The sequence below is a fragment of the Tamandua tetradactyla genome, chromosome 5 (assembly GCF_023851605.1).
Source record: "Tamandua tetradactyla isolate mTamTet1 chromosome 5, mTamTet1.pri, whole genome shotgun sequence".
Classification (NCBI taxonomy): domain Eukaryota; kingdom Metazoa; phylum Chordata; class Mammalia; order Pilosa; family Myrmecophagidae; genus Tamandua; species Tamandua tetradactyla.
The window spans coordinates 112,897,187-112,912,402 of record NC_135331.1 but is presented as its reverse complement, the minus strand read 5'-3'; the positions used below and the strand labels follow the sequence as shown (position 1 = coordinate 112,912,402).

The following is a 15,216-nucleotide window of genomic DNA, read 5'->3' as shown; positions in this document are numbered from 1 at the left end:
TTCATAAACATGGGCTGAGCACCAGGCAGAGTTATAAGCTCTGAGAGACATCAAGAAAAAGATCTGAACCCTTTCTCAATATGTCTTACAGCCTCATGAATGTGATACCTTCACAAACGATGCTAGTGATGAATGAGCTAGGCAAGGGTGAAAGGTAGCCACCTGAGTGAAAACTGCATGGGTAGTAGTCTCAGGCTTTCCCCAGTAGATTTTTTCCTGTCATTTTTTTTCAACTTTTTTCATTGTACAATACAGCATATATACAAAGCAAAGAAAGAAAAAACCAATAGTTTTCAAAGCACTCTTCAACAAGCAGTCACAAGATAGATCCCAGAGTTTGTCATGGGCCACCATACCATCATGTCAGATTCTTCCTTCTAGCTGCTCCAGAACATCGGAGGCCAAAAGGAATATATATATATATACATATGTATTTCAATCATCACTTTTTTCTCTTTTCTGTGAAAAACAACAGAACACAAAAACAACTAGCTATAGAACAGATCACAGAGCCTGAGCTAGTCCACAACTCCACAATCCCACGTTCCCACTTCCCAGACACTCCAAGAGAACAAAAGAAACATCAATGCATTGATTCAGCAATTACACTCAGCCGGCTAACCCCACCCTCTCCTTATAACCTTATCACCCCTGATTTACCTCCCACCCTCCAGGGGCACCAGGCTATGCCCACTCTACCCCTCCCATGCTTCCCAGAGATATTTTTCACTCTTAATTTCAGCAGAGATGCTATTCTACTTCTGGTGACTGATCTGGGGACACTTTTCAGTCTGCTTCAGCCCTCAGCCATCTTTTCCCTTTGAAGGTGGGAGTCACCAGGAGGTTGGATCCATCTCCTGGATAGTGAATGAATCCAGGAATCCCAAAATTGATAATCCAATTCACAGACTCAGAATTGGGTGTAAGATATTTAAAGTGAATCCTGAGGGCGGTGCAACAGTGGCTCAGTGGCAGAATTCTTGCCGGCCATGCCAGAGATCTGGGTTCGGTTCCTGCAGCCTGCCCATGCCAAAAATAAATAAATAAATAAAGTGAACTCTGATATCTTACCAAGGTGCATGACATTCTGTCACAGCATAAATTGATACTCATCTGTATTTGACTCTGGCTTATACTTCTATTACTGCTTGTAGAGTCTCTTATCCTCGAATTATTCTTCCAATTAAAAAGGATATCAGCAGCCTTCCTTAACTAGACTAAACCAGAAGTTTCAAGGTATTGAAGGTTATCTACCAACTGAGTCTGTTTCTTTGACATAATTGGATATTCCAAAGAAATTAATAAGACTTAAATGTGGTAGAACTGGCAAAGGAACATAGACAATAATGAGAAACACTTATCCATCAGGAATGCATTTTTGGATCACTTTTTGTCTTTTGAATGACTTTCCCCATTTGGTTTCAGGTACACCATTTCTTGGTCCTCTTCTTATTCCTTGGATGCTCCTTTCAGTCTACTTTGGGTCATCTGACCCTAAAACTTGCAGTAATCCAGGAGTCACTCCATATGTCATTTTATTTGGTTCCATAGCCTTATATACCATTTACAAGCCAGTGAGTCCCAAATTTATATCCCTAGCTTGGACTTATCCCCTGAACAATACACTCATATATCCAACTACTATCTACACTTGAATATCTCATTGACATCTAAAACTTTATACATCCAGAACGGAATTACTTCTCCTAAACTGTTCCCTACCTCCTAAAACTGTCCCCATCTCAACATATATCATCTACATATGTCTAGTTGCTTGGGCCAAAATTTGTGCACTTCTATTGATTTTTCTTGGTTTCTCATAATTCTTCATTAATACATCAAAAAATCCTATGGGCTCTTCCTTCAACAATATCCAGAATATGAACATGTCTCACTACCTCTACTTCTAATACCCTAGTAGTCAATTCTGCCATAGTCTTCCATTTGAATTATTGCTTCCTAACAACTCCCCCTACTTTTACTTTGCCTCCTGTAAAGGATGCTCTGATAAGCAATGCATTTTCCTCTTCACAACTGAAGGACTTAATCCCCAGCTGCTGAGGGTACCATAGCAGCACTCTACTCTCAGTCCTCTCCAGTAGTTGCTTTCAGCTGAATAAATCACCCCTTCTGAGGGGTGACCTGCATCTATGGCTAGTAGATGCATCTGTACAAAGACTCCAGTTTGGGACAACTCTAAAGGGCAATTCCATTTAAGCCTTTTGTTGAGAATGCATTGCATTCTCCCTTGCCTTACCCTGCTTCCTTCCTATCTCCCACAGGTGCTGCTCCTAAGATCACTCCCTAATACACTCCCCGCATGCTAATGTCTGTCTCAGTATCTGTTTCCAGGGGAAACCAATCCGTCACATCTCCCTGTCATTATTTTCCACATGGTAGGAATATTGAGCCTTTTCAAACAGAAGTCAGACGACGCCACTTCTCTACTCAAAATCCTTGAACAATTTTTTCCTTGTCACCCAGAGTAAAAACCATATTCCTTTTAATGGCCTAACCAGCCCAACAAGATCTGGTCCCTACCACTCTCCCCCTACTTACTCATCTCTTACCACACTGACCTTTGTATGTTCCTGGAAATGCTAAACCCAATTGCTGGAATGTTTTTTCCCAAGCTTGTTACCGAAACTTCACTTCCTCAAGAGATGGACTCCTCAAATGTTATTTTAACAGTAAAATTTCCCTTACCACACTACATGAAATTGTAACCATAACCCTGGTCCCTTGCCTGCACTCTCTATTCCCCTTAATCTATGTTTTTTTTTTTTTCCAGAGCACTTACCAACCTCTGATGCTTATTTGCTATCTATTTTCCATCATTGGATGTTTTATTTTTTTGGCAGGGGTAGGGGGTGGGGTGCATAGGCCAGGAATCGAATACCTGGGTATATCGAATACCCCATCATGGTAAGCACGCATTCTACCACTGAACCACTCGTGTACCCCCATCATTGGATTTTAAATTCCATGAAGGCAAACCTTTTGTTTTGATCAATACTATCTTCCTAGCACCTACAATAGTGCCTGGCATGGAATAACCATTCCATAAATACTTGTTCAATGAACTTATCTGATGGTGATGTCTTTACTCATGGGCATCTTTTAAACTTATTTACTTCTAATGAAAAGGATAACAGTTTTGATGACCTTGAATTGATTTTCAGAAGAAAACAGAATTGGTCCAAACATCTCAAGTTTCTCAGTTCCACTAGAACAGATCTCATGGGGTTTCTCTGAGACTAAAGAAAGTAGCAAGATAGCAGTAACCAAAGACACTATGTACAACTCCTACGCATAAATAAAACAAGGAAGAGACAATAGGATCCTCAGAACCATGGAATGTCCAATCATCTAATTGATCAGAAGCAGATAAATGGGTTCTAGTTTCAGTTTTTCCATTAAAAAAAGATCTTGGGTGAATCACTACTCAGGGAAGTCTGTCTATAAAATAGGGTTTTATATCATTGTTACCTAATACACCTTCTTTAGAATACCAGCCTTCCAGGTTGTATAGTGAGAGTTTCTACAGTCAAATAAATGTAGGAATGTGTGTATTCCATATTTGCATTTTTAGGAGTCTCATGGTCAAGAGGTCTTAGGCTCTATTTAGCCCATAGTTCCTTACATTTATTTGGCCCCGGAACTCTTTGTTTGCACACTATCATCCCATTTGCTGAACTGAGTGGTCTTAGAGATTTTCATTCTGCTATAATATCTGATAAAAAGAAGGCAGTTTGGTCAGAAAGGAATGTTTCAGTGGGGAAATATACACATGACTTTTAAAAATTCGTTAAAAATAGACTTGACTTCTTTCCTATTGAAGCAAACATGGCAAATTGTTAATATTTTCTAAATCCTGGTGGTATCTTTCATTTTATTTACTACATGTTTAAATAGTTTATATTTAAATAATAGAGGTAACTTCCAATTTAAAAAGGGATTTTCCATAAAGTTATTAAATGAAATGCTATTCATGAACTGGGATAGAGAGAGAACATAATGAGAGAGATGCACATCAGTGGAGTTGTAAATAAAGGAAGAAGCTGTGATAGAAATTCCAGGTATACTGACTAGAAACCCAGTTGTGCCACCACTTCATGAATAACCCATTCAGACACACTAAGAATATAAATTGAATAAGTGGATAACAAATTGCTCATAATACCTTGAAACAGGTCCAAAGAGTTACAAATAGAGATTGGAGGGAAACAGTTGGAGATAAAGTGTATTATTTAATAGAAATGCTCAGAGATTCCCACAGTGAATCATTTCTAGTTCATCATAAAGGAAGCTTAAATTTTGATATGCAATATATTTCCTAAAATAATGTTTTTAAGTTGATAGAATAATGCCAGCATCTTCATAGTTCATATAATAATTTCATAAAGGGAGATGGCAAAAGAGTATTCATTTCCAATGTAACTGTTAGTTCAGTATAACTTAAATGCACTTTTGTTTTAAAAAGAGGAAAAAGGAAGCAAAAATCCTATTTCTATTCCTGATACGTTTCCATATGAAGAATGCCTTCTCAAAAAGTCTTCATCAGCTATGAAAGTCAGCAGTACCCCATACAGGAACTGTTTAAAAGTTGAAAAAGGGATCAGACTTTGACTAGAGATATGTAAAAAGCTGAGTAGCATAGGACTGTGCTAGATCCAAATACAGGGTAAAGGATGATATCGCCCACATTTTAAAACTTCAACTTCTCTGTGAGACCAAAGAGAGATGTCTATTTGGTGCAAAACTTTTATTTTGGTTAGTACATTATCTAATTTAAATTTGTATGGTCAGTTTAGTTGAACACCATAAGTACACAGAATCTTGAATAGGGGGTGAGATCTTAGTTTGTCCATGTTACTGTGATGCCTCAATATATCCCAGAGTAATTTAGTCAGGGAATAAAGAAGCATTTACAAAGTTCCCTTGGGGGACTGGGGAGAAAGGAGGAAATATTCAACTAACCCATCTGGAGAATTTCTGATATTCTTGCAAGCAGTGGGAACAACCAAATCAATAGACTGAGCCATTGATCTTGGGGGTTGGCCCTATGAAACTTATTCCTGAAAAGAATAGGCTAAGCCTACTGATAATGATGCCTAAGAGTCACCCCCCAGAGAACCTCTTTTTTTGCTCAGGTGTGGCCTCTCTCTCTCTAAGCCAACTCAGCAGGTAAACTCATTGCCCTCCCCCTTACATAAGACATGACTCCCAGGGGTGAAAATCTCCTTGGCAATGTGGGACCTGACTCCAGGGGATGAGCTGGGACCTGGCATCATGGGATTGAGAAAGCCTTCTTGACCAAAAGGGGGAAGAAAGAAATGAGACAAGATAAATTTTCAGTGACTGAGAGATTTCAGAGTCGAAAGGTTATCCTGGAGGTTATTCTCATGCATTATATAGATATCCCTTTTTAGTTTATGGTGCTATTGGAGTGGCTGGAGAGAAGTACCTGAAACAGTTGAGCTGTGTTCCAGTAGCCTTGATTCCTGAAATTGTTCGTATAAAAATATAACTTTCAAAATGTGACTGTGTGATTGTGAAAAATTTGTGTCTGATACTCCTTTTATCCAGGATATGGACAGATGAATAAAAAATATGGATAAAAATAAATTAATGATAGGGGGAATAAGTACTAAAATCAAATGGGTAGATTGAAATACTAGTGTCAATGAGAGGGAGGGTTAAGGGGTAATTTTTTTGTCTTCATCATATTCCATATGGAAAAAATTATATATGTTTTCATCCTGAAAATATTAAAAAAAAAACTTGAGTTTGAAAAGTATTATTAAAATAGTTCAAATATAAAGGAGTTTAATTGATCTTTTTTTAATAGCTTTAAGCACTTTATATTCACACTCTGCTCACCATGACAAGTCATAAACCACCCAGCCTGGGGATATCATGTCATAGAAAAGAGCAAAAATAACCCATGTTTTGTCATTTGAGTTACATCTCGAATTTCAGTAGCAATCACATTTTATATTAGCTTCCTCATCCTTGAGCAACATAAAAGTAGGCTAAATATAAGTGTAAAGACGTATATAAAGAAAAGGACAACTACTTATTGTAGATCTTTTATATCTGATCTTAACCCATATTTATTTTCATTTTTTTTAATGACAAAAGGAATTCATGAAGGCAGAAGTAAAAAGCCAGTTTTCGTCAGTTTTGTCTCAAGCTATCTAGCCTTGATTGGAAGAATAAAATAGAGAGCAATGCAGGAATAGAACTGATTGCATTCACAATAGAGTAGAAAGAACATGGGCTTTAGGTATGGAATGCCACCAGCTGTGTGACCCAAGGTAGATAGCTCAATCTGTTTGAGCTTTATTTATTTATGACCATAGAATTTCCATACAAATCAGGACATCTGGAATGGGGGACACTATAAAATGGAACTATTTTGAGTGAATCAAGAAATAATAAGCTTACTTACTTGCAACATGAAGATAACACTAGCTCAATACTGTTGTAAGGGTTAAAATAGTGTTATATAATTTGCTATATTTGAATCCTGAAACATGCATGTGTTCAATAACAATTCTTTCCCCCTCCTCATATATGGAATATGGGTATAGGTTAAAGGTGGCGAGACTAAGCCGGGAGCGCTGTGCTATCTTTTAAGAAACAGCGCAAGATGCATGACTGATGCCCTACACCTGGGATGCGCTCAGCAACCCTCTCCCCAGTTCACTCCCCTTCACTCTCCTGAGAAACTCAGTGATTCCATGATGACTCCTTTTCATTCGCATCATAAAGGTAACACAAATTCTGGCACACAGTATACTTATAAAATCACTACTTAAAAGAAGTTTTCCCCAATTCCATGGCTGGATACAACCTCCTGTTGTGCATTCTGTTAGTACTTTGTACTTCTTCATAGCATTTGCTGCTATTAAAATTATATAATTATGTAGAGATTTCTTTACAATTTGAGTGTAAGCACTGGGAGGACAGGAAATGTCTCTGTTTTGTTCCTGCTGTATCCCCAACGTCTAGATTAGTGCCTGCCACATAGGAGGGAGGTAAAAAATGTTTATGAAATAAATGAATGATTGCATGCATTCATGCTGCATGGGTGCAGGATTCTGAGAGGATAAGAGGGATTTCTGTCTTCAAGGAACATGCAGTGTTGGGGTCTATAGACAAATAAAAGTGGTTTAACTCTTTTTAAGGGTGATATGATAACTTCTTTAAGAGTGCTATAATTTTGTTGCTTTATCAATTCAGCACATATAAAAATAGCATCCCACACTGAATTCCAAAGCTGTGGAACAGCCAGTGGATATTTTAGGAGTATATACAAGGAACCAGCATCAAAGCAGCATGTGAGGGGACAGAGCATATGAAGAGATATAGGAAAAACTCATCTCCTGTCTGGATCGCTCCTTCCACTCTTGGCAGCCCTGGCTACCTCGAACACCTCACCCACTCATCCTGAGAACAGACTTCATCCTATATAGAATCCTCACAAACACCATTTAGCAATTTTTATGTGAAATTGTTCTTTATACTTAACATAGCTGTCTCTTTTCATTCCTCACTATTCAGCAAGAGAGTTACTAGGCCCTTTACAGACCTAGGAAAATGGAACATATTAACAACTTGCTGGACCAGTTTGTGATGCAATTGGATGTGAGCTCAGGTCTGCCTAGCTGAACCCAGGTTCATGTTGCCTCTCCTTTGCTCACTGCTTCAGCTAGCCTTATCTTAGGAATACTCACTTTTATAAAATGATAAGAAATGTGGTAGTATGGGGTACATTACAATGCTGTAGTCAGCGAGGATTTTGTTTTAACATCGCATTGTTCCTCCCTAGGAGAATTGGGCTGTGTTGGACACTTTTGCCAAACCTCCAGTATTCGTCCTCAAACTGTAGCTATACTTGGGGTCAGAACCATATTTAAATAACAGACCTACCTGTTACTAACTGATTATCTTAAACAAGTTGCTTAAACTAGCTTTAGTTTCTTCAGCTATAAAATGGGCATAATAAAAGAATTAAAACGTTATGGTATGGATGTGAAAATTAAATTAAATTAAATCTTTTTGGGTGGATGACATATAAGACCCCTCCTGTGCAGCTCAGGACATAATAGGCACCAAATTAAATGTTAGTATAACTTTCTATTTAGGATAGGCGAAATGTATGAGATTTAACAAAAATCTCTAATGATACGAGTATTAGATTACCCTGTGTTCTCGCGTGGTTTCCTCCTTTTCCTTCCCTTGATGGTTTCATTGCAATGTGAAAAGGGGAGGCAGATTTTAAGCATCTTGACCCTTGTCTACCATCATCCTTTATTAGACCTGTGACTCATGCTCACATCACTAAAAACCTGATTCATCAAGAGTTACACAATCAGTGACAAGTTCATGGATCTAACATTTCCTCCATATCCTCCAGAATCAATCACTATTTAGACTGAAAGTTTGCTTAGAATGAAGATGTATATGCATTTGTAAAAGGTTAATTGAGTGGGTGAAGATTTGCAGGCAGATCATAGAATGTTGGGATTGTCTTTCCTTTTGAATTTTAGGTTTTTGCCTTTAGTAAATTTTATCCAGGGGCAGGAAAAAAAAAAAGACAAGTTGATGGCTGCAATGAGCCAATGTATCCACACAGGACAGACGATATCTGGGACCAATGCTGTGCAGTCTTCCACAGCCACTAAGCCCCATGGAGACGAGGATTAATTATGCTTTTGTGAATCACCACTGTCTCTGGTGTTTAACATTGAGTAGATGTTTAATATTTGTTGAATTAATTAATTAATGTATGCCTTCCCTACCTAGAGAAAATAAGAGGTAAGAAAAGAAAGTTATAATAGTCAAACGAAAAGAACAGAAAATGAAGGGTAAGGCATTTTTCCCCAGCACTTACCCCGTGAATCCTAAGGCAATAGCTACAACCCTAATTTACCTGACTCTTCTCTAACCAATCACATAAGATAATAGAAAGCTTTCAAGAAATGGTTGCCATTTCAAAGGTATTTAAGAAGCAATATAGAAGATAATATAAGGAAACATTTCTCTTTATTTTCTTCTCAGTTTATGATGAAATAATACATAGAATGGAAGAGAGAAACATTTCAGGTTAATAAAATAGCAGACTCTTTAAAAGTATTTTGTCCATCATAAAAGAAGCTGAAAGAGGAACTCTCTTACCTGAAAAAGCATTTTACTTACTTATCAAATTTTCCCAAAGGTTAAAATAGACTATTTAAAATGCACAATGAAGATGTCTCATTTCCATAAAGAGCCTAGATCATCCAGAATTTAGGGATTTTGTGAGAATTAAATAAAATTTTACATGGGGTCTTCCCAATATGATAAGCTGTCAACAAAGATTCTTTGCTCTATGGTGTATATAGTACTGAACTATCCAAAGTAACTAGCAATCTAACATTAAGTATATATCTAAAACCAATAACATGCCAGTGGTACAATCATGATTTTTAAATATCTTAAAATTATTATTACTAAATATAAAAAGTATTGGTTTCCAAAGTTCTCTTCTTTAAAAACAGTATTTTTATTTATTTCTTTCCTGCTTGACTATAATGATTTTTTTCTTGCCTTTGTATTTATGCTATTCCATCCCTGTGGATTACAAAATTCTATACTTAGGATTTTGTTGATTGATAAGTCTACACAGAAAGGCAAACCTGTTCCCTTCAGATCTGCCTATTCTTATCACTTCCAAATTCTAAGCATAAATACTTTTCAAGAAATCTTTACTTTTAATATCACATAACTACTTTATTCAAAACCTAACTATACTGCTCCTGGTGGAAATATTATAAGAATATTTTAAAGAGAAATACAAAACTTTATTAAATATCCTAGTAATCAACTACCTTTTAATGGTCAATGCGAAAATCTCAAACAAGCTACTAGTTACCAAATATGGTCCTATTGTCAACCTTCAACACTTAACTAGTGTATATGGTGTTAGGTTAAAAGCACATCATTTACTAATAAAAACAAAAGACTACATTTCTACTACACAGAAATGAAGGCACAGGTCATGCAAACTGACTTGAAGAACACATCAGTTGGTTTCTCAGGAAGCTGCTCTAAACAGCTCTTGGTCTCTGCTAAAAATACTGATATTTCAAAGTTGCTAAAATAAAATTACTTCCTAAGAACCAAACAATGGGTGCACATAGGATGCAGTGAACTCTACTACATCTAGCACAAAATCAAGGGCCGCTGAATCCTAAGAAGAAAGCATTGGTTCTGAAAGCCTTACAACATTTCGTATTTAGATAAGAAAATCTAAAACTATAAGGCTATAAGCAACTCATGCTTTTGACACCTGTCAGAAGTACCTCCTGCCATTTCCTCCATTGTACGCCATATTTTTCTAGCAATGAATTTCTTGAAGTTCCCCAAATGCTTCCTGATTTTTTTTTATGCTTTTCCCTTGGCCCAGAATGTACTTCTCTAGTTTCTACCTGTCAGAGTAAATCTACTTATGTTTAAGAACTCAAGTCAAGCACCATTTCAGCAATAAAACTTTTTCAGCTCCTTTTTCCTCAAATGGAAGGCGCCTTCCTTTGTGCTCTCAAGAAATCTTTTCACTGAAACAACAAAATCAAAACAAAAATGACCATTTATTGTATACTACTGAATGCCAGGAGTTTTAAATACCTTGTGTCAGTCAATGCAAAAGCTATTTTGAGGAAGGTAGGCATCTAAATTTTATAGCTTATAAAATTTTGAAACTTCCCCATTTTAGGAATAAGAAAATTGAAGAAGTCAGAAAGACGGGATAAAAGCCAAAAAAAAAAAACACTTCTCAGTCTTTTGAAAGTGCCTATCAATATTAATAAATCTGGTTACCTGAAAAGGGTTAGGGACGCTGAGCAGGGCAGCAATCTGTAATCTTAGATTCCAATATGCTGCCTGTACTATATTGTGTGTAGCTATATACATATTTTTTTCTCAAATCAACATGTGACTGTGTAGGAGATGGGTGAACCTTTAAACTATGCGAAAATAAGTTCTAGAGGTTCTAATGACATTCAGTTGAGCAGTCTGTAGGCATAAAGGAATTTTGAGACACAAGAAATCATTGTTCCAGTGCACAATTATTAAAATGTTTTGCCATAAAGACAGAATGTTTTCTTTCTTTCCAGAGACATTTACTAAGGTCCAAAATGTATCACTGCAATTCTCTCAATAAGCTTACCAGTAAAAATGTTACGTACTTTCCTTCAGGATTGCAAACTTCCCTTTAATTATATATGTATAAAAAAAGAGTTATTTTCCCTTTAGAAACATCCATTGGAATAAACAAAACAAAACTGATCCCTCTTCAAAATGTTTTTTAGGGACAGAAGAATGGATGATCACTAAGTACCTTTGACATTTTCTATAGCACACGTTCTGAAAATGAATCTGAGATTTTATCTCAGAGAAAAATCTGTAGACCTTTGCAGATTCATTACTTTTTAAAAGTTTGACCTTTCTAGAATACTAACTATGAGCTCAGCAGCCAGACTGCTTGGACTTGAATCCCAGCTCTGCCACTCAATAACTGCACGACCTTGGACAGATTACTTAACCTCTCACTGCCTCAATTTTTTCATCTACAAAATGGAGATAAAAAGAGTAGCTACCTTAAAGCATTGTGGTTATAGGAATTCGTACACATAACCCTTGGAGGAGTGCCTAACACACATGAAGCATTCAGTAAACGTTAGCTGTTATTACCATCCATTACTAACAATAGGATTATTTGTTTTAAGCAGTTCATCCATCATTTCTGATCTTACTCCACCTATTCCCACAATTCAGCACTCTTAAGGATAAACAATGAATGATCTCTTACTGCTCAAATCGTTTTTCTGGACCCTTTCATCTTCAAGAAAGTCTTTCTTCTGGTCCACTCTGACACCTCCCTGCCCCCTTGGTTCTTCTCCAATGCCTCCTCTCCTTCTCCACCTCCAAAAGACCCTTAAAGATTCAGCATTTAGCATCCTCCTCTTTCCTTTGACTGAGTTCTCTCCTTCCTTACCGTTATCCTCTCCTCTCAAGGTTTCATCATACCTGAGAGCTGGCTGGCCCTCAGAGTATACTTTCCCTTCTGTCTTTTTTCCTGAGCTCCATGCTCTCCTCTTTGAGGTGTCACTGGCTGGGTTTAAAAGGAGTACCCTAGTGTATGTAGCTGGGATTTGGAGTCTCACAAACATGGGTTTCAGTACTCGCCCTACCAATGACAAGCTGTGTGCCTTTGCTCATTTCCTTAATTTCTCACAAATCCCAATTTCCTCATCTGTAACAGATCAATTATTAGACCTAACTCATAGACTTCATTAAGTAATACAACAGACAAAGTATTTGTCATTGTATCTAGAACACAGAAAGCACTCAAGAATCGATTGTTATTTATATTATCCTCCAATTGATTATGTCCAAAATCAATTGTTATTTCACACACACATATATAAAAGAACTCTCCTCTATAATTTCTAGAAAAGTTTTATTGCCATTATCATTTTCAAGACACCAAATTTAAGCCATTTTATTTTCTTGTCTCACTTTTATCCATAATTTGAAAAAAAAATACAGTAATATATTCTTCAATTGTAATAAAACCCCCTAATTTCAGCTGCATGCATGCCACCCAGTTTAAAGATTGTATTCACCAGCCTCCCTTCCTAGTAGGTGTGGTCATTGGAATAAGCTGTAGCCAATGAGATATAATTGGTAGTAAATCCCCTTAAAGTAGTGGGGCATGCCCTTCTTCATCTCATCCTCCATTTTCTACTATCTAGAATCTAGATGTGATAGCTGGAGCTCTAGCAGCCATATTGGACCCTGAAAATAAGGGGTTTAACCCACAGATGGCAGAATGACAAGCTGACAGGAGGAGCCACCAAACCAAGTTAGGACTGACAACTTCCAAACATTTTTTTCTTTTACTGTGAGATACAAGTAAATACCTATCTTGGGATTTTCTCTCTTGTACTCACTCAGATTTAATCTTAACTGAATTAACAATTTAATTTTTAACCTTCCCCAATATGCACTCTTCTTCTAGTTAGGCCATGTTAGATTTTGAATCATATCCCCCACAAAAGGCATGTTCAAGCACTAATATGTTGTCCTGGGGGTATGAACCCATTTGCAATTAGGATCTTTGAACATTTCCCAGTTAAGGTGATGCCAAACTTAATAAGGGTGGTCTTCAATCCATTTTGACTGGAGACCTTGCAAGGAGAAGACTGAACAGGAGAAGAAGGACACCAAAGGAAAAACCAGAGAAGGAAAGAGACATACCATGTAATAGAAGCTGAGATGCATCTACCGACAAGGATCCACAAGGAATGTTGTGAGACCAGAACCAGAATCTATAGGCTCTGGAAGAAAGTATGGCCTGTCAAGTCCTTAATTTTGGATTTCTAGCCTCCAAAACTGGAAGACAATCAATTTCTGTTGTTCAAGCCAACCCATATGTAGTAATTGTCACAGTAGTCCTGGAGAACTAAGATAAGACAGTTTCTTCACAGTCATATCTTGCTTTGGCTTAGGCTACTCTACTTGGAGCACCTCACCCTCACATACCTTGGATCTGTTCAACGAAAAAGGTTCAGAACTACCAATAAACCATCTCTGATTTTCAGCTCTTTCCCTCTCATTGAACACCTGCAGAATTTATATTCTGTCTCACTTTTGGATCATTTATCAATGATCCAAATAGAATAGTCTTTTCCTCTGAATTATTTGTAAAATCCTTCATAACCAGGTGTTAAAGGTTGGGCTGTCTCAAAACAGACCCCAGTGCAGGATGCTTATGAGAGATCAATAGCTTTGAGAATGGGACAGAAACAGGATTGAGCAGAGGCAGGATCTGAACTGTGATGAAGACCCGACAGAGCCTGGGTTGATTAGGTAGGGAGGTCTGAAGTGAGTATTACGTGTAAGAGCATCCTATATGCAGCCAAAGTGGTTAAGCCTTCACCTCTGTCTCTCAGTAATGTGGTATGGGCTACCCTTGGGAGGTGTGAGGCCAGCAAAGCAGCTCTGAGCAGATGAGACAGAACCTGATGTTAAAAGTTGTAGGCTGCCTACCAACCATATTCCCCTCAATTCTGCAGCAAGATCTTTTTTGAAGAGGGATCTGGGTATCACAGTTTAGCACACTAAATTTTAGCATTCCCTGCTTCTCTTTCTATAACACCAAGTGTAATATTAAACATACAATGGGCATTTGATAAGCATTTACAGAATACTACATTAAAACATATTCTATGCCTGACCTAAGAAATATAATCTGCAGAAAGTTCATGAAATGAACACACTTATGTTTTGCCCCTGGAAAAAAAAGTATGAATTTCTTATTTAAAAAAATATATATCTTCAAAACATTTACCTTCTACTTTCTGGAATTGACATTCACCTTGTACAAGATTTAAGTTCCTTGTTGTGAGGAAAATTCCGTTTTCATTTAACTCCATATATCTCCTAACACCAAGCTAGCTGCTTCCAGGGTCTCCAGACACACTCCAACTGAAGCCCAAGCTTGTGGGAGAGGGCTGCTCATTTGGCTTATTTACTTTGTACTCTTGGAGAAGAGCTCCGAAGAAGAAAACTTGCTGTTGTGGATTGAATTGCATCACCCCAGTCTCAAGAATGTGATACTATTTGGAAATAAGGTCTTTGAGGATGTTACTAGTTAGGATGAGGCCAAATTGGATTGGGGTAGGCCTTAACCAGTATGATTCTTCTTATAAGAAGAGGAAATCTGGAGATAAACAGAGAGAGAAGAGAGCCATATGGAGGAGGTAGAGATTGAATTATACTATAAGCCAAGGAAAGCCATGGATTGCCAGCAAGTTACCATCAGAACCCTACAGACTTCAGAGGGGTCAGGGCCCTGACAACAGCTTGATTCAGACTTCAAGTTTCTAGAACTATGACAATAAACTTCTGTTTTAAGCCACGCAATTTTTGACACTTTGGCACATCGGCCTTAAGAAGCTAGCACACCTGCCATTCACCTTGAGATCATGAGAGCAAATTCATTATGAGAAAACTTTGAGTAGGGTTGTACTGTTCTTGTTTCTGCTCTTATATGTCCCATTTCTTTTTCACTGTAAGTTCCCTTGGGGTCTTTTAGAACCCAATTAGGTTATGGAGAATTCATCAATCATCTCTCCTCTTTGTGGAGAGGTCAGTAGGAAATGA

General features: G+C 37.5%; 1 protein-coding gene across 17 annotated transcripts in view; it reads right to left on the bottom strand.

Moving 5' to 3' along the window:
- MLIP (muscular LMNA interacting protein) overlaps nt 1–15,216 on the bottom strand; it is a 285,799-nt gene that overhangs the window by 155,576 nt on the left and 115,007 nt on the right. For 4 of the 17 annotated variants that reach the window (XR_013176178.1, XM_077162106.1, XM_077162105.1 and 1 more), the window contains exon 1: nt 10,867–11,018. The exons of 7 other annotated variants lie outside the window; for them this stretch is intronic. Coding sequence is in view for 9 of the 10 variants with exons in the window: in XM_077162106.1 (XP_077018221.1) it covers nt 10,867–10,959 (93 nt within the window). In the remaining variant the exon portion in view is untranslated. Of the gene's footprint in view, nt 1–10,866; nt 11,021–15,216 lie in introns of those variants that run through there. 6 more of the 17 variants (XM_077162099.1, XM_077162109.1, XM_077162111.1 and 3 more) reach the window with 3 other exon arrangements.